The sequence below is a fragment of the Eleutherodactylus coqui genome, chromosome 3, assembly GCF_035609145.1.
Source record: "Eleutherodactylus coqui strain aEleCoq1 chromosome 3, aEleCoq1.hap1, whole genome shotgun sequence".
Lineage (NCBI taxonomy): Eukaryota > Metazoa > Chordata > Amphibia > Anura > Eleutherodactylidae > Eleutherodactylus > Eleutherodactylus coqui.
This window is the reverse complement of record NC_089839.1, coordinates 203,186,183-203,210,710: the sequence shown is the minus strand read 5'-3', so window position 1 is coordinate 203,210,710 and position 24,528 is coordinate 203,186,183. Positions and strand designations below refer to the sequence as shown.

Sequence of the window (24,528 nt, the reverse complement as noted above, 5' to 3'; positions counted from 1 at the left end):
AACACATTTTCTTCAATGAATGTTTCTTTATTTGATGCATCATCTATTAACCCTTTCCAATCCACTGTCTGACGTCTAAAGACATTCTGATTGAAGGCTGTACAGCTCCGATGTCGGAAGACGTCCGGCAGGGTATTCTTACTGTAGGTTATTGGACGCTCTGTTGTCAAGGGACCTCTCCAGCATGTCCCATACCGCAGTACTGGCTCTAGCCAGCAGATGGTGCCATTGTATAATGGCAGAAAGAGAAAGCCCCCTAGAAAACCCTGAATCCAAAATTGGATTGCAAAGGGTTAATTGTATTAGTTTTCAAATAAGGTAAACTAGCTAATCTCACTGAGATTTAGAGGGTAACTGGACTGTTATGAAAAGGGGTAATATAACTAAGAATGTTGTGTTTGCCTTTCTTCACAAGTTGAAAAGCGGGAAGTGAGTATTAGTTGTCATATTGTGATGGAGGAAGTAGCTAGCTTCAGTTTTATTGTCCACCATTGGGGCTTTTACCCACTAGTGTTTTTTTAATAAAATATCAATAGGTCTTGCTAATGTTAAAATCACATTGCAGAAACTTGCGATTTTTATGTGATGCGATTTTAACATTAGAAAGTCTCATTGAAAAAAACTGCAGCGATATCGCAGCATACAAAAATGCTAGTGGGTAAATAACAAATATATCTGGTAATGTCATTCAATGTAATATACTGAATGCTGAAAAGTCATTGCAAACAGCAAGCGTCTGTTCATGTTTTGTTATTTACAGAGCAGCTGAGCAGCTCCAAGTATTTCATTACTTTATTGATGCCACTCACCACAGTGCTGGCTCATTTCTTGCTTCACAAAGTTTCGGACTTCCTCCTCCTGTGGGTAGAATGTAGAATCGTTATTACATATATGGCTAATTCCATGTGGTTGTCAAACTGCTGTGTTAACCACAGTAGTTTTTGGTTAAAAAAACCTTAGGGTGCGTTCACACGTTGCGGAAATGCTGCAGAAAAAATGCTGCAAGTGAATGGGGTTAAAGCAAATCCTGTTCACATGTAGAGGAAAGAACACTGAGGATTTTCTACTGTAACTTTAGTGTAACTTTAACCTGCGCTTTTGCTGAGGATCCGCTGTAAATCGTAGCATTTCTACAATGTGTGAACGCACCCTTAGGGCTTATTTACACAGGCCTATATCGGTCAGGTTTTCACGCCCGGCCGATATATGCTTCCATCTAAGCAGTTCCCCTCTTTCCCTCCCCCTTCACCGACTCTCTGCCTCTCTCCTCCAGTCCGGCGTTTGCAATGGGAGGGGGCGGGACAGGGCGAAGCTAAGCTCTGCCCCCTCCCCGCCCACTCCCATTGCAAACCGCTCGGAGGCGTGAAGAGAGACAGAGAGCCTGTGAGTGGGAGAGAAGGGGGGAACTGCTTAGATGGAAGCGTATATCGGCCGGCCGTGAAATACTGCATAGTGGCTGGCACTTGTAATTGCAGGTGCAACTCCCACTGATTTCAATTAAACCTGCGTTTGTAGTTACAAGTGACAGCCACTACACCAGGGTAGGAGCAGAAGCTCCCGCACTGACCCCAGTGTGTATAAACGCTGACAGCGGGTGCTGATCAGCTCGGATCCCGAGTGGCAGACCCCACCCGATCAACTATTGATGACCTATCCTGAGGATAGATCATCAATAGTATTTCTGCCTGGAAAACCCCTTTAAATAACAGCGCTTGCAGTTTATTCTAATACAAACTGTCAAATACAGTCACTTTTCAACCACTTTTCCTAATAAAGGTCATACATTTCTGTAATATCTGAGCAAATGTACTGCTCAGTCGAGCAGACATTGGATGTGGAAAGATTAAAGTCGAACCTACAGTAGGTCTTAGTGCCTAAATGCCCCTCCGATACACAAGAGTGGCCTTATACAGAACAACTGTCATTTGAATACTTGCTGGAAATAGCTGCTATAGCGATTTTATTAGCGTACAGACTGTTGATCGCGTACTTTTACACACAGCAATTGTTGTTCAGGTCCGTGGTCATTAAAACGCACACGTCCCTGCAAAGTTGTGGACTAGTTGTTGAAAGACAATAATTACACCAGACAATAATTAATCAACCAGCGAATATATTTAGGTGAGCTGAAACGAAGCAACTAGTGAACGAATTCTTACTCGTCACGCAGTTCGTGGTCGTGCTTACACAGGATAACTATTGCATACATTTGCTCTTTGGGGTGACTGTCCGTATTATAGTTGTTCTGTGTAAAGCCACCCATGAACACTAATACAAAAAAGGGATATGAGAAAAACACAGGTCTAATAGCAAATGATTTAGAGTCATGACATACAAAAGAAAGAGGTTAGGTGAATTTACACACAGAGGATCGCTCAAAATTCATCAGCAACTGACAGTTCTGAACGATCATTTTGCATAGGTACTAATGGGCTTTGGTACTTCATGTGCATGTATTTAGAGAACAGCGGGTGGTCTGTTCTCTAAATACATCACAATTGTTCTCCAGTGGGGCAGCGGCTGTTAACAGCTGTTAAAGAATGTTATCAGTTGTTATCAGTGCTGTCCACAGAGAACTCAGCTTGCGGTCCGTCTTATCTTATTGTCCTGAGAGACAAGGATTTCATGCGGACCTGAAGTCAGTGATTGACGAAACATGCACAGTAAGTGCACGATGGGCACACATTTACACACAACGATTATCACTCAAAAGATGGCTTTTGAGCGAATTTTGAGAGATAATTGTTATGTTAACCCCTTAGTGACCAGGCTTTTTTGCTTTTTTCCATTTTTGTTTTTTCCTACTCCCTTTTAAAAAATCGTAGCTTTATTTATCCATCGAAGTCGCTGTATGAGGGCTTGTTTTTTGCGGGACGAGTTGTATTTTTCAATGACACTATTTATTGTACCATATAATGTACTGAAAAACTTTTTAAAAATTCCTAGCGGAGAGAAATGGAAAAAGAAACGACATTCCACCATCTTTCGGTGCGTCCTGTTTCTACGACGCACAAACTGCAACAAAAATGACCTGATATTTTTATTCTATGGGTCAGTACGATTACTACGATACCAAACTTATATAGTATTGTTTTTGCTGTAGTACTTGTATTTTTTTTTTAAGATATTAAATTTTTTTCAATTATTTTCTGCGGTCATTTTGTGCGCGCGATAACTTTTTTATTTTTCCGTCAACGTAGTTGAGCAAGGGCTCATTTTTTGTGGGATGTCCTGTAGTTTCCGATAGTATCAATTTGGAATACATACGACTTTTTGATCGCTTTTTATTGCGTTTTTTCTGGGAGACAGGGTAACTAAAAAAATGCATTTCTGGCGTTCTTTATTTTTTTTTCCGGACAACGTTCATTGTGCAGAAAAAATAATGCACTACTTGGATAGATCGGACTTTTACGAACGCGGCGATATCAAATACATATTTTTATTTTATGATTTAGATTTTTTAATAATTGATATGGCAAAAGGGGGGTGATTTAAACTTTTATAACTTTTTTTTTTTACAATTTAAAAAATGTTATTGATCTTTTTTTTTACTTTACTTTGAAGTCCCCCTGGGGGACTTTAACATGCGATGCTTTGATCGCTCCTGCAGTATGACGTAATGCTATAGCTTTTTTACAGGCAGTCTATGAAGCCACCCTGTGTGGATGGCTTGATAGGCAGTCTGCTAAGACAGCCCTGGGGCCATTCATTAGGCCCCCGGCTGCCATGACACCTGCACGGATCCCCCGATCTCACCGAGCGGGGGCCGTGCGGGACCCCCAAACAGCGTTCGGGGGATTTAAATGCCGCTGTCAGAATTGACAGTGGCATTTAAAGGGTTAATAGCCGCGATCGGCCGAACGGCCGAGCGCGGCTATTGCCCGCGGGTGTCAGCTGTAATAAACAGCTGACGCCCACGCTGTATGGAGGGAGATAGCGGCGCTACCTCCCTCCATACACGTCCTGCAGCTGCAGGACATAAAAACACTATGGCCCGGTCGTTAAGGGGTTAAAGGGCCATTACCCTACTATTCAAATGAAATAGATAGATAGACAGATAGCTATGACACAGATAGTTTAGATAAAGTATGTCATTGCATATGATGATTAGGGAGGCCCTTGTATCTTACAGTCATTCCCGGAGAACCTTTTTCTCCTTTCTCTCCATCTGGCCCAATGTGACCCTGGAAATAGATATTAGATATATTATGTGGCAAATACATTTCTCTGTACCACAAGTTCCTGGCGACTTTCTCTTGGGGTACAATCTTACCAGGTCACCTCGTTCTCCTGGAATGCCTGGGATTCCACGTTGCCCTGTGATAGCCTCTCCAGGAGGGCCCCTCTCACCCTATAATATAATAGTGCCACACAAAACATTTGAGAACAATATTGTTTTATGACATTCTCCAAGAATATACGTTGTTAGAGAAATCTGGTTAATATAGCAGTATAGCATGAGGAATGACAGATGCCATTTTCTACTATTTTCCCTGTTTTCAGCAATGTGCCAGTCCCACTCTGTTATAATCAGTCATGTCTGACAGTCAGGGTAATAGATACGCACAGCATAACAAGCAGGATTGTCAGGTAAGATGTCCTTAGAAAATAGCCATTCTCAAGTAAGATGGAGCAGTGAGACTTGGTTATGGCTTTCTCTATCACTTCTTGTGGATGTAGCACGGATGGGCATTAGCAGGGTCTATCTAGGCCAAAGTACCCCGTAACTAAATGAAAGTGCAATGTCCTCCTTTATTTGGAGAGAAACATCCCTTGTCTGAGCAGATAAGTACTGCAGCCTTACCCTGATAATAATATGTATTATCCTACTGATCAATACTCCTACCTTCTGTCCTTGAAGACCTTCAGGACCCTTTGTCCCGGGAGGACCAGCGGAGCCAGGAGGGCCAGGATTTCCATCAACACCTCTAGGTCCAGGTAGACCAGTAATACCAACTGGACCCTGGCAAAGGATAAGAGATCTAGGTCAAACCAGTAGGTTTCACAAGCTAGCAGCAAACAAAGTTACAAGATTACTACAAAATAGTCTTCAGCATTTCATCTTCTCATCTTTTCTCCTTAAAGTTTATTTGACCTGGAAGTTTCCTAGTAAGAAATTTCAAGAAAATCCCCAAGTACAGGTATGGGGGCCAAAGCCCAATGTCTTTTCCTTCTGAACTCTGGAAATATCTTTAAGGCTGAGTTCACACTGTTTCAGCATGTGCCCAGCCTTTCCATCTGGGAGTTCCTTCTGGATCGTCAATAACAGCATTCAGGTGGAACCCTGGATGGGATCATAAGCTTTCATTAGTCAAACACAAACTGCTTTTGTCTCTTTTTGATCAGATTTCTGTTCCTTTTCGGCATTTGTGCTGGACAGTATAGTATAGTCGACTATGCTATTGTGTCTGGTACAAATACTAGAAAGGAACAGAAAACTGGTCAGAGACCAAACTGGTCTTCATTTGACTCATAAAAGTTTAAGGTATCGAAAATAGTTATGGCTGTAGGACATGTGGAGCATGATGTTTAACATTATATTGCTTGCTTGATGTTATTGTAGACGAGCTCAGCATCAGGCAATATTTTGAGAGACGGAAAATGGGAAGTAGAAAAAAGGTACGGTGCCATCTTGCGGAAGTCGTGCTCCCTGTGGTGAGAGCTAAGACTTATAGCTCTCCCCCTATTGTGAATTGAGCAAGGTGTGAGAAAGGCCCAATGTGCAAGTTGACTAGAAGAAGTAGACAAGAGGATCCCCTCTACTTAAAATTGCCAGTGAAGCTGAGAGTGTCCTACTGCAGCTAGTCTTCCTCACGCCGTCATCCTCCAGTGAGAAGTCATCAGGACGACTGCTACTGCTGATTGGTGAGAAGCCAGTGTTTGGGTTTGCTGTTGCATTAATAAAGTATCTAAAGTGTAGTTCCGGAGTTCTTCTGTACCTATTTCATATTCCAGCCCACAGCACCTCTGTGACAGATGAGCGGTCTACGCTTACTGCGCGCTACCAAAGCCTGTCTAGTATGCTGATGAGCTATGGGGAGGTGGCAGCTGGCCCATTGAAAGAACAATAAACTTATGGTTCCATCTGAATGCCCTTTTTGGTGCTTCAGTGGGAACCCCGGAAAGAAAAGCTGAAATACAGTGTGACCCCAGCCTAATAGTTGGTGATTTGCTCTGTGGCTAGACCATAAGGTTTATGAACTTTCCATTAAGTTATTTCTGTGTAGTTCAAACAAAGCACATTATTATTCCTCTTATTATACTATCATCTTAGTTATTTCATGTCATAATCATATACCCTATGGTGATGGATTGCAATAATACTCACCCTTTCTCCTTTTTCTCCCTGATCTCCTTTACTGCCCTGTAAACCTTCCATCCCTCGGTCACCCTACAGAGGATTCATAAGACAAAACATGCCCATAAGGGAATTGTAATAAGATAGCAACCAATAGTCTATTGTAGCGATCTGTATATGATGTATTACCTTGGCACCTACAAGTCCTTCTTTTCCAGGCAAGCCGGGCTGTCCAGGGATCCCAGCTTCTCCCTGAAATTAAAATACAGGACGTTTAGTTCAAACCTCCCACATTTTATCAGTTTGCAGAGTGGTACAAAAATGAAAGTACAGAAATTAGAAGAATAACTCAATTTTTTTCGGCACACACTAATAAACCTCTAGTGACATGTACCTACGTATGGGAGGATCTAGCTATTGATCACACATGGTAGGTAGGGGGCCAATACAGATCCTACATTGGGGCCCAGGTACTTCAAAATGTTATGTCTTTGTGAAATAGGAAGGTTTGAAGTGGGTGGATGGGTAGGGTGTATTCTTGGGGTTCTAAAGGGGAACCACCTTGCAAATTGCCAAGTGGTAAACTGTTGATGGCCTATTCAGAGCTTAAGTTATCAATATGAGATCAGTGAGAGTCCAATCTCACTGCTATTCACCAGACTGGTACTTTTGTGTATTGGGCTGATTTCTGCACGAAGCAAACAGCTTAGTTCCCACTGTAGTGGCCAAACTTGGTATTACAGGCAGAGTTCCCACTGAAGTGAATGGGAGAGAGCGGCAATACCATGCCAGACCACTGCAGAGAGAACAGGGCTGTCTGCTTCCTGAATAAATAAACTCAGTGCAGAATTCCACCAGCCGGGTGAGGAGCTGATCAGTGGGGGTGCCAAGCGCCAGACACCCACTGATCTACTACTGTTGGCCTGTCCTGAAGATAAGCCAACAATAGTTCACAACTGAACAACCCCTTTAAATATGGCTTCTGTTTCCATTTCTATGTGCTCATGTGTTGATTAACCAATACCGGTGTAGAAGATTTAAAATCATTCATCAAACAAAGAGATTATAAGTGAAATTATGAAACCCACTTACTGAGTCTCCCTTCCTTCCGGGCATTCCATAGCGTCCAGGCATACCGGTTTCACCCTACAATAAGCAGTATTTTGTAATGATCAATATAGGTCCATCTTATTACACCTTGCAATAGCTTACAGAGATATATGGGATTTGGCCCATTTGGTCACGTGTCATATATCAACATTTGCCCCAAATGTTACATTTTCTTCATTGATTCGTGTTCGTAAAGCAACAGGATTGTGTGTAATGCAAAAAAATTTATATCAGTAGTATCTAATACCTTATCTCCCTTCTCTCCATCCTGGCCGCAAAGACCCTTCATACCACGATCTCCCTGAAAGACAAAAATAAGAAAAATGGATCTAGTTATAGTTATGCCAAAGGGCATAGAGAGAATACACGTATTGTTTAATGGTCATTTATGTATTTAGGAGATTATTTGTAGGACCACATGGTGGGGACAATTGATTTCTTACCTTTGGACCTCTAAATCCAGTCAGACCTGGTTCCCCTTTCTCTCCACGTGATCCAGGCAGACCATCTTTACCTGGGAAACCCTGGGAATAAAATAATAGCAAACTATAATGTATGCGACCAAAAGCCTGAATGTGTGTTTAACACAATAGAAGAAGTAATTGACAGAAGAGAGACAAGCTGCCCCCATCCCCAGAGGCATAGGGCTCTTCTTGACACTAGCACTTCAGTAGCATCAAGCAAAGAAGATGAAAGCTGCCCAGGAGTTTTAGTAATATCCTCTCTAAGAAGGGATGGTGAAGAAGATGGGACAAGTGCCAGGCGGATGCAGGGCATGAGGATACTAGGGCTTCAATACTATACATTGCTAATCACTGAGTCAACATAATGACCAGCGTTAGCTACGTGCGACTAGTGCAGTCGCACAGGGCACTGACCACCAGCTTATGGGGCGCATTAGGTGGATGTAGGGTGGAGGCAATTGTGCCCCTTAGGTCTGCCTAGCCAGATAGTAGGGATGGGATGGGGTGACAAAAAAAATGTTCCATACAGGGTGCCATCTAACCTAAAGCTAGCACTGGTCACCATGTATGTAAACAAAAAATGAATACACCACAAAGCAAATTTAAGATACTCACTGCATCTCCTGGTTCTCCCGGCCCTCCTAGTTCTCCCTGGAAAAAAAATTGAATGTTGATTTACAAACATTCAGGTTGCTGTATGTTAACTAGCAATTTCAGAGAGATAACATTTTCTTCTTCATTCAAAACCATAGGAGGCTAAGCATTCAAAATGACAACCATTATTGTAAAACCAACAAAGTACTCAGAGAGGTGTCACTTTCCTTCCTCCACTGCTCTTGCAAGTCATATAAAGTGCATTAGTCTGCAGTGGTGATAGTAGGCACGTGTCCATCACTAATATTAACATCAGTTGTGACTATAATTACCTTTTGACCACTAGGTCCACGAGGTCCAACAAACCCAGTCGCCCCTCTCTCTCCTGCCTCTCCTTTGACTCCCTGTTGAGAAAAATTGGAACATGATCCTAGTGAGACAGTTATTACTAAATTATGAACATTATACTTCAGATCTTGTGACATATACTGCCTCGCAGAGGATATGCTGCAACTTTCAGGGTATGATGTTCAGACAGCCAGGTTATGGAAACTGATTCAGTTTGGGGCAAATCACCTGATCAAAGGGCAGGATAAAAGGTGAAAACTAGTCTTTGAAGCTAACTTTGGCAATGTTGTCATGCCCACAGAAACTGCTTTGTGTCTAGATAAAAATTAAGGAGTGAAGAAGATGCCTCTAAGACACTGTAAGGAGCCATTTCATCAAATGGGCGAATTTACTAAAGGTGTCATTGTAGGACAACGTACAGCCAGTTGGTCTTTGCGTCGTAATGTGGCAGAAACTCAATAGGATGCCACAACCGTGGGTCGAATTTGGAAATGGTGGTCAGCACAACAAAATTTGCATTGTTTGTAGTGGGACTAGAGCACTGAGGCGAATGTTACAAAGCAAAGATCAATGTATCATGTACCCACAAACCACAGCTGGTGATACTCTGTGGAGTACATGGACAGATTTGGATGCTTCAATATCGGCGATGACAGTTTCCGCTGATGGGTTCGATGCAGGTTTGCAGTCAAGCCATCCATTGTCAGTACTGCCTCTCATGCCACTCCATCATTGCAAATGCCTGCAATGAACTCGTTCCAGAGCTACCTGGCGTGACGAATATCACATTGTGGTGTTTTGTGACGAATTAAGATTTTGTCTCAGCAAGAATGATTGCAAATCTGGAGGTTTATTTGGCAATCAGGCTGATACTTATGTCATTTTGGAGCACCATATCGCCCATCAACGTGGATTAAAGTTTTGGGAGGCCATCAGTATCAACAGCCAATCACCTCTAGTACGCATCTGGGGCACATTGACAGCATGTGGTTAAGTTGATGAGGTGATGTAACCAGTCACACTTCCATATCTTCAGGGCATATCCAACACCATTTTCCAGTGGAATAGTGCACAGCCCCTCACAGCGAACATCAGCAGGCATGCCTTGCAAGGTGTTTGGGCGATTCCTTGGCCAAAACGATCACCAGATCTCTCCAAATGAGAATCTGTGGGACCTGATTGGACATGGAGTGATCGTTCTCCAACAGCTTCGTAATGAAGATGAGCGGTGGACTATGGTCAATACCACATGGTCAGCACCACCCCAGGACAGGATTCCAGTACTCACTGAATCAATACCAAGTTGCATTAAAATTGTGTGCTGGACCACAATTAAAATTGATTGTTCAGAACTTAATTCTCTCTCTAGGTGATGAGTTTTGTCTCCTTTTAAGCTGGACTCTTGGTACTGCATTTTCTCTGTGAGGCAGTATACTTCCCAAGGTTGGTCATCAGAATTATGGGTTACGTTTTACCCTAAGACATTATTTAATATGAGGGTAGTTATGTGGCCAAAGATTCCATGTGTTTGACATCTGGGGTATCACTAAAGATGACTGAGCCATAGAATAACCATTTACCGGGTCCCTTAACATAGATTTTGGAAGAGTTTTCTTGGACAAAGGTCTGACATAGCCAACAATTTTACCAGTTTTGGTCAACTACAGTATGATTTTTCTCTAGGCCAACAATCTTTAGAAAAATATGTCAACTTATTGGAAATTCATAATGGGTCTTCTCTTTTTGGATAACCTCATTCACTTAGGGTTCGATATACTGTATTTGACATGTCATACAATCTAGGCTGTGTCAACAGAATAAATGATCACCCATGAATCAAAAGATTTTGCTTCAGTGGCCGTTCTACTATTTACAGAAGGTGTCACGAACCGGTATATTTCTTTACAACCGACAGACCTGCTCGTTTCTTGTGGTGTGTTACCTTTTCTCCACTCTCCCCTGGGTCTCCCTTTTCCCCTTTTTCTGCCTCAGAGCCTTTCATTCCTCGATCACCCTAAAAGTAGTTACATTAGAGTATTAAAAACATGATTAAAGATGAAGAAGACACAGAGGAGAAAAAAGAGAGGAATAAGAATAGGAAGAAAAGGGAGAAGAACTTTATGAGGTTGGCGAAAGAAGATGAGAGACAACTTTAGGAGAAAAAAGAAAGAAGAGAGAAGAAGAAGATGGAAGAAGGAGTGAGACACAAATGAACATTAGACCCATGCTATGAGTGTCCTTCTGGCCTACCAGCTCTCCTTTATTTCCTTTTGCACCTGCAGGTCCTTCAATGGTCAGTGTGTCACCCTAAACAGGACAAGAGAAAGACCTATAAAAAATGTTCCAAAGGGTAAGACTGCAGTATAGAAGGTGTTTATATGGATAAACATTTACCTTGTCGCCCTTAAGTCCAACTAGACCTGCATCACCCTGAAATATCACAGAACATGATATTATTAAGCAAGTAACCACTACTGAAATATGATGTCCATAAAACATGTACAGATGCATCTTAGAATTTAAAGGGATGTCTTTTCTGTAAAGCTTTCTGTTAGATGGGTCATCAATGAGCTGATCATAGGATGATCCACAGTGATTAGCTATGAAGGAGCCTGGTAGCAAGTGTTCAATTTATCTGCAGCGCTACCACAGGGAAAATGAAGTATTCCACAGTTCCTATAGAAATTAATGGTCTTTCTGTGGTGCGAGACCCTTAAAGGGGTTCTGACACAAATAATGTTTAGCAGCCATTGTTCCCTGGTGTGCCTAATGGACCCAGGGAACCCATGGTTTAATGGCTGCTAAAGCATAAAAACATAATACTTACCTTGTCTCCTGTTGTTGTTGACATCGGGGGGGGGGGGGTCATCTCCCGGCAGGCGCTGTTCCTCCTCTTCTGTCTGCACGAGCCGTGCTGCTCCGGGATCGCGAGCATGCGCAGTGGAGAAGTGCCCTCTGACAGGAGTCAGGACGGGCTGCGTCTCCACTGCGCATGCGCAGCACTCCAGAGTTCAGCAGGACGGACGGGCCGCCCACAGCAAGCACTGCTTGTGATGTGCTTGCTGTGGGCGGTCCGTCCGTTCACCTCAGAAGTGCCTGACGGACGGACCAGAGCAGGAAGCGGTCTTTTTGACCGCTCCTGCTCTGCTTTAAAGGCACAGAAGAAGATGCCGGCTGGAGGGGACATGCCTGGCGATCGGGCCAGGCCAGGCAAGGTGAGCACAATTTTTTTTTTTGATGTCAGAACCCCTTTAAAATGTTATGACCACGGGAAATTTTCCTCACTTCTTACCTTGTCTCCTCGTTCTCCTCTGTTTCCTGGAAGACCCTGAAAAATCCAAGAAATATTAATCAGAATCTTCACTGAGGGCTTATTGCGATGGGCACTTTTCATGTCTGTGTGCTGATTATGTATTTCACAGACAACACACAGACCCTCAATGGTCCATGTGAAAAAATCTCACGCCCTAATCTTGTCCTTTTTCAGAGATGAGAACAGCATATGCAACGTTGTACAGCCGTGACCATCAGACAGCATATGGATGATGTCCGTGTTTTTTGTACCCAACTTTTAAAAGCAACATGGGCTGACTTTTGTGATTAAAGGGATTTTCTGGGAATACATGGTTGATCAATCAGGGTCTGTGACTTGGGATCCCCACTGATCAGCTGATTGAAGTGATAGCAGCACTTGGGTGAGCATCATTCTCCCTTTAGTCCATACCAGGCTTAGCACTGTATATTGTATAGCAGCTGTGCCTGGTATTGCAGTTCCGTCCCATTCAAATGAATGGGATGGAGCTCAGACCACATAACAAATGAATGTGATGTCACTGGCCTGAGAAGAGGACGCAGCCTCTTTACTCAGTTGATTTGTGGGAATCCTGAGCAGCGGACCACCACTAGTAAACTATTGATGACCTATCCTAAGGAAAAGCCATCAATAGTTTAGTCCCATAAAACCCTTTTAAGTCCTCATTGGGGATAAGTATCATCAGTGTTATGGAGATTACAAGAAGATACATAATCAGCAGTTACTTACCGGAAGACCACGGTCTCCTTCTGATCCTGGACGGCCATCTTCCCCCTGTAGGAATTGAACATGTTAGTATCTGTGGAGAGTGTGAGGATGTGCTGCTGGGATCTGTTGTACTATGTACTCCTAGCAGCAGTCATGTTACTTCTGTAACTTGTTATCAGTCATGTTCAGCTTGTTCCCACTCTGATCTGTGTTTGCAAGTAGGTCTGTTGTGTCTCTCTGCTTCCAATGTGTCAGTTGGTGGATCCCTGACACAGTCCCTATGTCAGCTCTGTGGCTGACTGTCTATCCCCCCTGGTATGAGGACACATAGACTTGCTGTGAGTTTCATCTGTGTTCATGTGAGCTCTGGGTAGAGTCTGTGCCAGTAGAGTCCGTGCCCTAGTTGTCTGTCCTGTTGCAAGCTTGCTGTGTGATCTGTGTCTTGCTGGTTCATGTCCATTTGTTCATTTATATTCTATCAGTTTTGTGTTAGCTTGCTGTATGACCTGCTATCTGTGTCCTGTCCTGTTGCAGCGTTCTGTGTGAACTCTGTCCGATTCTGCAGGACTCCTGGTTAGTGTAGGGACTAGCGGTATAACCAGGAGCCGTGAAGTGGCCTGCTAGCTTCCACGTCTTGTACAAAATGTCAACTAATACCTGGTATTTATATTCAGCTTATCTGTTACTAGTAGTTGCATTTTGCATGCTGTGTATTCTGGCTCTGTGTATCCTGTTCTGTCTTTGTCATGTAGCATGTGTATGTCTCCTGTTCTGTGGTGTGGCTCCTAGGATCAGCTAGGGCCCAGATCCGAAGACCGCTGGGCTGTCCTTATTGGGGCAATGTTTCCCGCTTAGGTAGAGCCACGTCATCCTCCCATGTAGCAAAGGGTCAGTTGCCTGAAACCCGTGTGAATGCCATGTGCGTCCATCCTATCCCCATTCTCCCTTTTTGGGTACGATCGTGTGGGCCCCCTGCTTAGTTTTGCCCACACGATCATAACAGAGAGTTTTAGGATAATGCGCTGGGTGTCTCCTGAATCTGACTTTACATTAATAATCAAGATGAACTGCTATAGTGTATCACTGCTATATATAAGTAGTTTGAGCAGTGGTGTAGCTGCATGGATGTAGATGTAGCAGTCATCACTGGACCCTGGTGTATAAGGGGACTCAAAGGTTATTCTTCCATATAAGAAGGCACTAGTATTATAACAATGGCACATGGTAGGTAGGAGACCTTCTAAATTGGGGCCCAAGAGCTCCAAGTCACTTCCAAGAAAGAAACTAAAAGAGAACGAGGAGAGTAAGAAGAAAATCAAGAGAGACCAAAGAAAAAAGATGATGCAAAAAGCATATGTCCAAGACCAAATAATGCAGTAGAAGATCCCATAATGGCTCATCCAAGTGATGGACAATTACATATCGGAGTTTATACACATAGTATATATACACATAATTCTGCTTAATAAGGAAATATATTAAGACATCTATGGAATCAGTGCAGGATTCACTAAATCATCCCAGACAGATGTTTGTCCAGCCTTTGTTTGAACACTTCCATTGAAGGAGAACTCACCACCTCCCATGGCAACCTGTTCCACTCATTGATCACCCTCACTGTCTAATATCTAATCTGTGTCTCCTCCCTTTCAGTTTCATCCCATTGCTTCTAGTCTTTCCTTGTGCAAATGAGAATAGGGCTGATCCCTCTGCACTGTGACAGCCCTTCAGATATTTGTAGACAGCTATTAAGTCTCTTCTCAGCCTTCGTTTTTGCAAGCTAAATCTAAATCTAGACATTGTGAACATCATAATACATTTCTCTGAAGAGACATACCCTTGGACCTGGATCTCCTCTCTCTCCTCTGGGGCCCGACTGACCAATTCCTGTATCGCCCTGGGAAGATAAGGATGGACAAATCAGCATTATTACATGTGACTTCATGATAATATGGCCACTGGGGAGCAGTGTTGTATGAATTAAAAGGAACACTCCAGGCAAAAACATACATTGTGCTATGTCTGGTGAAGAGCCTGACTTTTATACATTAGCATTTTATTGCTAATGTATAAACCGTCTTCCTGAAGGGTCTATTTCCTTACAAGTAAGTATTTTCATACAGTACTTTTTTATGTCTGTTCAATAATCTAGAATGTTTGATAATCTGGCCTCTTAGCCTCTTTAAAGGGGTTTTCCTGGACTCCAATAGTGATGACCTGTCCTCAGGACAGGTTATCAATAGGAGATAGGTAGGGGTCCACCACTTGGGATCCCCGCTGATCAACCATTTGAAGAGACCATTGCGCTCGGGTGAGTGCCATAGCCTTTTCTCAGGCCAGTGACAACACACACATTCATTTGTCCCATGGCCTTTTGGCAGCTCAGTCCCATTCAAGTGAATAGAATTGAGCTGCTATACCAGGCACCACCACAATGAAATGTACTGTGCTGTGCCTGGTATATAGTGAAGATGTCGTGGCACTTGCCTGACCATCATGACTTCTTCAAACAGTTGATCTGCAGTGGTCCTGAGTGGCGAACCCCACCAATTGGATATTGATACCTCTCCTGAGGACAGGTCATCAATATCCAAGTCCCACAAAACCCCTTTGATGGTGAATTAAAAAAATATTATTGTATATAGATGTATAAAGGGAAACAAAATGTAATCCTACCTTGTCACCCTTGGCTCCTGAAAGTCCTCCGGGTCCCTGTAATAAAAAGAGACAACCAGGAAATCAACATTTTAGAGATATCATGTTGCATATTTGTTCATCCAAGGAGTCCACACTAAATCATATCTAGAAATTGCATTATTTCCAAAGAGTATATTGTATTTTTAACTTAAACCTATTAAGCTGTGCCTGTGGCAGAGCTTAATAGACTGCACTACAGAGCAATAAATAGTAGATCTGGGAGACTTCACTAGGCTCTAAGCTGCCATGCGAAACCATCGTCATCCCACAATTTTGTTGCGGGGAAAAAGGCCATACAGCAGCCCCCATCTAGCTGACCTGCAGAATCTAATCAGTTAATTGCACCAATCAGCGCTACCTCCGATCACTGCTGTTGCAAGCGGGTGTAAAGTATCAGAAATACCTGCTGGGCATAGAGTGGGCTATACATACAGTATGTATGCAGTATGTGAAATGTATGCTCCTACAGAAATCTACTGGAATAGAATGTAAAAATGTGAGTGAAGGAGGTGATCAATAATACTGTGTATAAGATGAAGAAGGAGAAATGAGGTCCCTACCGGTGGCCCAGAAGCCCCTGGTGGTCCCTGTGGTCCTGGATTCCCTTCCCTTCCAGGAAAACCGATCAAACCCTAAATAAAAGTTGGTAATAAAATGATGTTACAATGTAAATCATTGAACTACAGTATATGCTATAAAAGCTGCATTTCAATATCTGTTTTGGTAGTACTTAATCTTACCCTTTCCCCGGGTGCACCAGGGGGTCCACTCTGTCCAGGTTCTCCTCTCTGACCTGCCTGACCAGGTGTCCCGACAATACCCTGCAGACCTGGTGAACCTGGTGGCCCAGGCAGACCAATTTCGCCCTAACAGAAAAAAAAAAATCGAAAAACTGAAACACCTGTAAGATGTAAGGCAACTTACAAAAATCGTAATTGCAGAATATAGAAAGTAGAGTGATGTACTAAGGGGGGACTTACCTTCAGGCCTGGTGGTCCTATCTGTCCTGCAGGTCCAGGTACCCCAACACCAACTTCACCCTGGAAATGTAGAGGTTCGTGAGAAATGCCTGCCATAGATTTTCCAATGCAGGATGAACTGTATTTTTAGAACTTACTTTAGCTCCTTTAAGTCCAGGAGAACCCTTGTGACCCTGCGAAGAGTAGAAATCTGATCACTTCACATTATTAGAACATTTACAGTTCTACAAATTTCACATTTTGCTTCACTGCAATAAATTGTGAATTGATTCCAAACTTTTGGCTCCTTAACCCCTTAAGGATGTGGCCCTTTTTTCTTTTTCGATTTTTGGTTTCTCCTCTCCACTTTCAAAAAATCGCAACTCTTTTATTTTTCCATTCACATAGCTGTCTATAGACTTGTTTTTTTTTTTGCGAGGCGAGTTGTATTTCTGAAAGGTACTGTTTAATCTACCATATAATATACTGAAAAACATTTACTAATTTCTAAGTGGAGTGAAATGGAAAAAAAATACAATTTTGCCATCTATGGGGAGATCTTGTTTTAACAATGTACACACCGCAGTAAAAAAGACATGATAACTTTATTCTGTTGGTCATTACAATTAGGACAATACAAAGTTTTGCTGTACCACTTTCAAAAAGTAAAATGTCTTTGGAAAAAAAGAAAATTTTCTGCCGCTATCTTCTGGCCACCAAAACTTTTTTCTTTTTCCGTCAACATAGTTGTGTGGAGCTTGTTTTTTATAGGACATCCTGTAGTTTCTGTTGGTACCATTTTGGCATACATACGACTTTTCGATAATTTTCTATTAAATTATTTCTTGGAGTCAAGGTGAGCAAAGAAGTTTTTCTTCCTGACAGCTTTGACTGTGCGGGATAAATAATATGTTACTTTGATTGATCAGACTTTTACGGATGCAGTGATACCAAATATGTTTATAGGTTTTTTATGTTTAGATTTTTTTCTAATATAAATATAGGAAAGGGTTTTGTTTTTTAAAAAATTTTTGCTTCCTTTTATTTTTTCTAATAATTAATAAAACTTTTTTTGGACTAATTTTTACACTATTTATGTCCCCATAGGGTATTTGAACTTGCTATTGTTTGGAAGCTCATAGAGTATAATGCAATATCATAGTATTGCATTACATTGCAGTTAGTAGGCTCAAGAGTGCCATGGCAACCAAATGGCACTTATCGATCTCATCATACCTGGGCCATTCAGGGTCCCCGAACATGGATTGGGATATTTAAATGTCGCTGTCAGAACTGACTGTGGCATTTAAAGGGTTAACGGCTGCGATCACAGTTCACACTGATCATGGCTATTGTGGGCGAGTGTCAGCTGTCAAAGACAGACGGCACCCACCATATATAAAGCAGGATAAGACTCCATGCAAACACAGCACCTTCATGGCATAACTGTATGTCATGTGTCATTAAAGGGTAAAAGGGTTGTACATACTGGATTAGAAAAAAATATCATCTTTCTTCCAGGAACAGTGCCATATCTGTCTATGGGTTGTGTCTGGTATTACAGCTCAACCCCGTTACAGAAAATAAGGCTAAGTTGCAACATCACATACAACCTCTGCACAGGTGTGGCACTATTTGTAGAGGGAAGCAGCTGTTTTTTTCTAAGACTGCTTTCACACAACATTTTGGCATATGCTGTTTTTTTTTCATTTTGGCCTCCTATCTAAATAGCCAAAAGCAGTATTCAAACAGCACCCTGAACATAACCATTAACTTTAATTTATCAGACGGAGACCAAAGGTGCAAACTTTTGTCTGTGTTTGACATGATTTCCATTTGTTTCCAGCATTTTGGGAGGATACGATAGCGTAGTCCACTATAGGACACCACAGGCTGCAACTGTATACAGAATCCATCAATAATATGATATAGTGTATGGTTAAGGAAAATAGCAGAAAATATGTTGCATTTAAACTTGAGGTAATGAACATAGCAGTTGTGTTCGCCAGAGGTCACTTACATCTTCTCCGGGGTCTCCAGTGTCTCCCTTTCTCCCCAGTTCTCCCTAGTGTTAAAAATTAGATATGTCAATGCTCAAAACTCTGAGCCAATCAGATATGTCAACACTTCTTTTGCTCCTCCTTCTCCCCTCTCATAGCATGCAGTCTCAGAGTGAGAGGGAGAGAAGCTGTAGCTACATCCTCCTCCTTCCAGTTTTCTATATACTTCATTACTCAAGAGGCATTTTTAATGATGGAGGAGACTTTTCAAATTTACAAAGTCTGCAGACAGGAAAGCGGACTACAAGACCCTTATCAGAAAAATAATAAAGCTGTTCATAGTTTTCCCATCATCTAGCAGTTCTTACCTTCTCTCCTCTTGGACCAGGTAATCCTCTGTCTCCCTTTTCACCCTGAAACACAGCATATTATTAGAATAAAATAACTGGGGGGACACGACTACATAAATCTGATATAAGGAATAGCTATAAAAATAAGTATGCTAAGGACAGGCAACAGTTGTGCTCCTCGGGTAGTTGTGTGTCTTGTCAAAGAATATGATTCAAAACAAGTCATGTCAATACATTCACCTTACAACTGCAATGGAGGAATATATACATGTAGAGCATAACCTACCGGTTCACCTGGAGTTTGGTTGAGTTGGTCACCAGGAGCACCCTAGTAAAATATCAAACATGATGAAGCATGTGATAATATGAGGATGAGAGAATGTATCATGTATTTCAATAAATCCCCCCCCCCTCCAATTGTAATAAGAAAACTGCTGACTCCAACCTCTAATGATAATGGAATAACTGCTCAACCTTCCTCTAATAATGAGATGATCTGCTGACCCTGCCCTCCGATGATAATGATATGATTCCGCTGAGTCCGTCCTCTAATGATATTGAAAAGTTCTGCTGACCCCACCCGGCATAGAGAATGACATGACTCTGTTCAACCCTTCCTCTAATAATGAGATGATCTGCTGACCCCACCCTCTAATGATAATGTCATGACTCTGCTGGCCCCGACTTCTAATGATAATGAGAACTCCACTTTCCCCCCGCCTTCTAATAATGAGATGACCTTGCTAACCCCACCTTTTAATAAAAGTGAGATGACTCTATGAATCCTACCCTCTATTAATAATGAGATGCCTATGCTGACCTGACCCTATAATGACAGTCAGATGTCAATGCTGATCCTGTACACTAATGAGATAACTGTTGGCTTCACCCTTTAGTGACAATGAGATGACTATGCTGACCACGCCCTCTAATGATAATAGGAATCTGATGACCCCATCTTCAAATGATAATGAGATGACTCTGCTGACCCTCTCTGAGTCTACACACCAGAGCTATAAAGTGAGCAGCAGAAACAGGAAATGTCAGCCTATCGTGTGTGCTGTGAGCTGGAATAACGAATTAATACCCTGTTAACCCATTAAATTCCAATACATTGTTGCAGCATACAATAGGTATAGGCTTTCCAGGCATGCCAAAAGTTGTATGTAGAACCACAGACTGGAGACCACTGCAGCAAGTGCTAATAAAGTTCTTACCTTCTCTCCTTTTGCTCCAGGAGCACCAACAACAAACTGGAAACAGATCACGTGGACATCATTTATTATATTATCATACAGCTACATAAAATATCAAAACATGTTTTCTGCAGATCTCTAGCTAACTAGTGGGATGTAAAAAACATAAGTCTATCATGTTCTAGCCATGCTGGCCCAAGGGAATCAGTAAGGGAGCCGTCAATTTGCTACCAATGAGCAGAACAAAAATCCTACATTACAATATAAATGGAAAAACTTCTAAAGGGTAAAAATAATACAAAGTAATTAAAAGCCATTACTCACTTCTCCAGGAGAACCAGCTTCTCCCAGTTCTCCTTTGGGTCCTGCAGGACCTGAGGGACCTGGAATACCCTGAGATTAAAAACAGTAGTGAGTTTAGTGAAATAATTCTGTGAAAGGCAATAATATAATTAAATATTCTATATGCAAGAACTTAGTTTACACAGTGCCATACGTTCTATTGACCAACCACTCAGAGTGTTCCATATAGTGCTCAAATAACACTGTCCAAAGAATAAACCAGGGAATGAAGTTGCCCTGGGCAGCTGCCTTTCCATGAAATTGGGCATCAGACATGGGACTGAGCGTGCAAACTCCAGATTCCTAGGCCATCAGGACCATATTACCCCCTGCAGTATTCCCGCTGACTGCACAGGCTAGCCCGGTTTAGATTCACTTCTGCTCAACTGTTGAAGAATTTTTACCAGCTATCAAAAACTATTTTTTCTCTTTAATACACCTTCAATTAACTCCTTAAGGATGCGGACCTTTTTTTTCTTCCATTTTTTGTTTCTCTTCCCCACTTTTAAAATATAACCCTTACTTTTCCATTGACATAGGCTTGTTTTTTGCAGGAAAAGTTGTATTTTTTGATGGTGCTATGTAATGTACCAAATAATGTACTGAAAAACCTTTATAAAATTCAAAGTGAAGAGTGAAATAGATAAAAATTAAATTTGTCCATCTTTGGGAGGAGTCTGGTCTTACAGCATACACACTGCAGCAAAAATGACATAAGTTTATTCTGTGAGTCAGTATGATTTTGACAATACCAAATTTATTTATTTATTTTTGTTTTTGCAATCCTTCTTTGTTTGCTTTTTGTTAAATTTTTTCTTTGAGACGGGGTGACCAAAAAAGCACAGTTCTGGTATTGTACATGCGGTGATACCAAATATGTTTTTTTGGTTTTTTTTAAAGTATAAATAGGGGGAACTTTTTTTTTAACTTTTAGTATTCTTTATTTTTTCCAATAGTAAAAAAAATGTAACTAATTTTCACTTCTTTTTGTCCCCTAAGAGTACTAGAACTTGCAATCCTTTGATCACTTATAGCAAATACTGCAATATTTTAGTATTGCAGTATATGGTATTTCTGTAGGCATTCTATTAATACATTCCATAGGCCCATCTTAATAGGCAGAACTAAATGGCAGCTTGGGGACCATCAAAAGTGTTCCAGCTGTTATGACAGTTGGACAGCACCTCATGATCTCATCGTAGGTAAAACCATTCAGGACCCATGAACACCAATCAGGGCATTTAAATGCCGCTTTCAGAATTGACAACAGTTTTGAAAAAGTTAACAAAATGAATGCTGATCGAAGACAGCCAGCACTGGCTATGAGTGAGGTTGTCTCCTGACCTGCTCCATCTAGACCTCACACACCAAAGATATATATATATCGGTCCTGAGGTGCTAAGGGGTTAAATTAGTTTTTTGTGAGCATTGGAGGATATATTCAAGCCTCATAACATCTTGATAGATACCATCTTCCCTGGAAGTCCAGGTTCTCCATCTTTTCCCGGCATGCCATCTCTACCAGGTATTCCATTTTTTCCTGGTTCCCCCTAGAAATTGAGACATAATACAGTATCATTCATTCTGTAATATGTCTGACAACCTGAAGATACTGAGTTCTGGACACATCCAGCTCTGGAACTTACCACTTGGCCTGGGACTCCAGGAGGTCCTTGTGGGCCCTAAATGTGGAAAGACACAAACCAATGAAAATCACTTAACTGAAGTGCAACGGAGGATATTATATTCCATCATATATCGTGAAATGTATCATATAGGGTGGTCTATTATTTCATTGGTGATTATATGGTGGGCCCTGGTAAAGGTTTTGCACCAAAGTCTGGGAAGGTCAAGTGATGCTTCAAGCTATAACTCAGTGGAAATTGTATTTTGTGAATTGCATTTAGATTCCTGGCTTTAAAGAGGCTTGTAAGGGAGTAGTAATGGAAAACAAAATCATCATATGAGAAGTAACATGAAGCTGCTGGGCCCCAATGCATAGTCTGTAACAGGTACCAAACTATATGGTTCATTCATAGCATTGGTCTCATTATATGGAGCAGAGAGACCTTATGGGCCCCCTAAAGCTCCAGGGTCTTGGTGTGACTGTATGCTCCTGCTAGTGTAGTGTGTGCACTGGAGCATACTTCATTACTAAATCAGTCCTTACCACTAATCCAGAAGACCCAGGCAAACCAGGAGGTCCAGCAACGCCCGGTGGACCTGGCAAACCCTGAGAGACAGAACCAAAATGAAGATACTAATAAACCACAAACACTGTAGTAAACCTGTTTATTGGTGTATATTTGTAGAAGGGGCTTCACATGCAAACGTTCGCAGGTGGGAATCCAGAGATAAGTGCAGAAGATTGTGGCACCCTTCCGGGTTCATGTAAGAGGTCTGGAGCTGTGCCACAGCTCCAGACCAGAGAGCAGTAGCCTCCTCATGCTGGGGAGCTGCTCACCCAGAGCGAGAGAGTGAGACAGACTGGAAGCATCTTGACGACCTGGGGGTGAAGAAGCTGAACCAATGACAGACCAATCGGATCCCCGAGGTGAAGTCCCCCGTAGCGCATGGGAGGAGAGGGAGTCTCCCTCCCCACAATCATCCAACACTGTGGTAGTGGTGTAAAGAGATTGAGGCAGCACATCAGGAACCAGAGGTCAACATTGCAAGTATTCAATAGTGTGCTAATTACACCTCAGACTGTATTATACAAACCCCTGGCCAGGGTGGGATTAAATGGATCTATGGGACTGTGTTAGCGTAATGCTAAGGCCTAATGTCCACGTGCAGATTTTATGTATAAAATCCGCATGTGGACCCACACGGGAGATCCGTGCATCTTGCTGCCCATAGAGATGCATTAGCATCCGTAGGGCAGTTAAAAGCATGCGGATGGGATTTCTTCCCAGTGTGCGGGTCGCACGTACAGGAAGAAATCTCAGCATGCTCCATTCTCCTGCAGGCCTCCCGTACGGACGGCTCCCACAGCTTCCATTAAAGCCAATGGAAGCTGTCCGTATCTGAGGCACACCCGCAGCTGGCATTGTGCTGTGCCACGGATAAGAGCTGGGATTGTCGGCCGGCGCTCCTGGAAGCATCCTTTGTGCTGAAAAAAGAAGATCCAGCCGGCGCAGAGGAGACCGGCGCTGGACCCAGAGATGTAGCAATTGTCATATGAGCAGTTTTCCTTTGATGAACAGGGAAAGGAGTGCTGAATAGTGAAGTCAGTGACAAGTGGTTCGTTTGTTCCCCTTCCCTCCAGCGACACTAAACCTGCGCCCGCAGGCCTGGAAGAGAGTCGTGTTGAGTCCTCTGAGCATGGAGTTGTTACAGGTATTCTGTACTAATGGACCTAAAGACAATTTTCTTTTATTGCTGATCCTGGTCATCAAGTTAGGACTGATTAACAACCGTTCATAAGGACTCTTGAACTTTATTGACAGACTAAGGTTGGCTCCAGATGGGCAATTGGGATTTTGCCACAAGAGAATCGCGGCAAAATCTTATTTTTAATGACTGTGATTTGTGAGTGTCAGCGATCCTTTTTTTTAGGAATAATCTCACAATGTATCGCTGCCGCCCGGGATAAAATCACATGACAAATTCGCACGTTTTTTAATTGCGTAAGTCAATGGGACTTTGTGATGTTAAAATCGTGTCATGTCGCAACAAGCAGTTGTAGCTTTGCGATGTGATTAAAAGAAGCCTGCACATGGGAGATAAAAATAATAGCACATCGCTATAGAGCATGCTACGATTTTTTTAGCCCCTCAACATCGCATCAGTGAAAACATCGCAGATGGGAATGAAACCATCGTAAATCATTGGCTTCATATCCTGCTTTTTTACTATCACAGCAGGCGAAAAATTGTGTGAGATCAGCCTGAGATACCCCGGTCACAAGTTACCATTTTTCTGTTTTACAGTTAAAGTATTGTGTGTTCAGCACTGGTAACTTCTGCGCCCTATGTCTGTCAAGTTGACATTAACCTGGTGAACCAGGAAAACCCCAAAACTGTTGCCTGCGATTCCTTACATACTATAATGGATAAAAAAATCACCACTAAGTATGAAGTCGATGTTAGACTTTGTCATCATGAGGTTGCTGCTGCAGAACACACTATTACCAGAGTCATCTCCTAC

General features: G+C 42.2%; 1 protein-coding gene across 2 annotated transcripts in view; it reads right to left on the bottom strand.

The window, feature by feature from the left end:
• Nucleotides 1-24,528, bottom strand: part of COL7A1 (collagen type VII alpha 1 chain) — a 177,377-nt gene that overhangs the window by 18,939 nt on the left and 133,910 nt on the right. For both annotated transcript variants that reach the window (XM_066596817.1, XM_066596816.1), the window contains exons 86-115: nucleotides 22,550-22,612; nucleotides 22,026-22,061; nucleotides 21,849-21,929; nucleotides 20,362-20,430; nucleotides 20,059-20,094; nucleotides 19,128-19,169; nucleotides 18,860-18,904; nucleotides 18,512-18,556; nucleotides 16,650-16,685; nucleotides 16,513-16,572; nucleotides 16,273-16,398; nucleotides 16,093-16,164; nucleotides 15,512-15,547; nucleotides 14,673-14,732; nucleotides 12,857-12,901; nucleotides 12,107-12,142; nucleotides 11,209-11,244; nucleotides 11,065-11,121; nucleotides 10,757-10,828; nucleotides 8,799-8,870; nucleotides 8,488-8,523; nucleotides 7,852-7,932; nucleotides 7,656-7,709; nucleotides 7,391-7,444; nucleotides 6,488-6,550; nucleotides 6,329-6,391; nucleotides 4,847-4,963; nucleotides 4,274-4,351; nucleotides 4,131-4,184; nucleotides 810-858 (exon numbers count right to left, since the gene is read on the bottom strand). In XM_066596817.1, coding sequence (XP_066452914.1) covers nucleotides 810-858; nucleotides 4,131-4,184; nucleotides 4,274-4,351; nucleotides 4,847-4,963; nucleotides 6,329-6,391; nucleotides 6,488-6,550; nucleotides 7,391-7,444; nucleotides 7,656-7,709; nucleotides 7,852-7,932; nucleotides 8,488-8,523; nucleotides 8,799-8,870; nucleotides 10,757-10,828; nucleotides 11,065-11,121; nucleotides 11,209-11,244; nucleotides 12,107-12,142; nucleotides 12,857-12,901; nucleotides 14,673-14,732; nucleotides 15,512-15,547; nucleotides 16,093-16,164; nucleotides 16,273-16,398; nucleotides 16,513-16,572; nucleotides 16,650-16,685; nucleotides 18,512-18,556; nucleotides 18,860-18,904; nucleotides 19,128-19,169; nucleotides 20,059-20,094; nucleotides 20,362-20,430; nucleotides 21,849-21,929; nucleotides 22,026-22,061; nucleotides 22,550-22,612 — 1,774 coding nt within the window. The remainder of the gene's footprint in view (nucleotides 1-809; nucleotides 859-4,130; nucleotides 4,185-4,273; nucleotides 4,352-4,846; nucleotides 4,964-6,328; nucleotides 6,392-6,487; nucleotides 6,551-7,390; nucleotides 7,445-7,655; nucleotides 7,710-7,851; nucleotides 7,933-8,487; nucleotides 8,524-8,798; nucleotides 8,871-10,756; nucleotides 10,829-11,064; nucleotides 11,122-11,208; nucleotides 11,245-12,106; nucleotides 12,143-12,856; nucleotides 12,902-14,672; nucleotides 14,733-15,511; nucleotides 15,548-16,092; nucleotides 16,165-16,272; nucleotides 16,399-16,512; nucleotides 16,573-16,649; nucleotides 16,686-18,511; nucleotides 18,557-18,859; nucleotides 18,905-19,127; nucleotides 19,170-20,058; nucleotides 20,095-20,361; nucleotides 20,431-21,848; nucleotides 21,930-22,025; nucleotides 22,062-22,549; nucleotides 22,613-24,528) is intronic.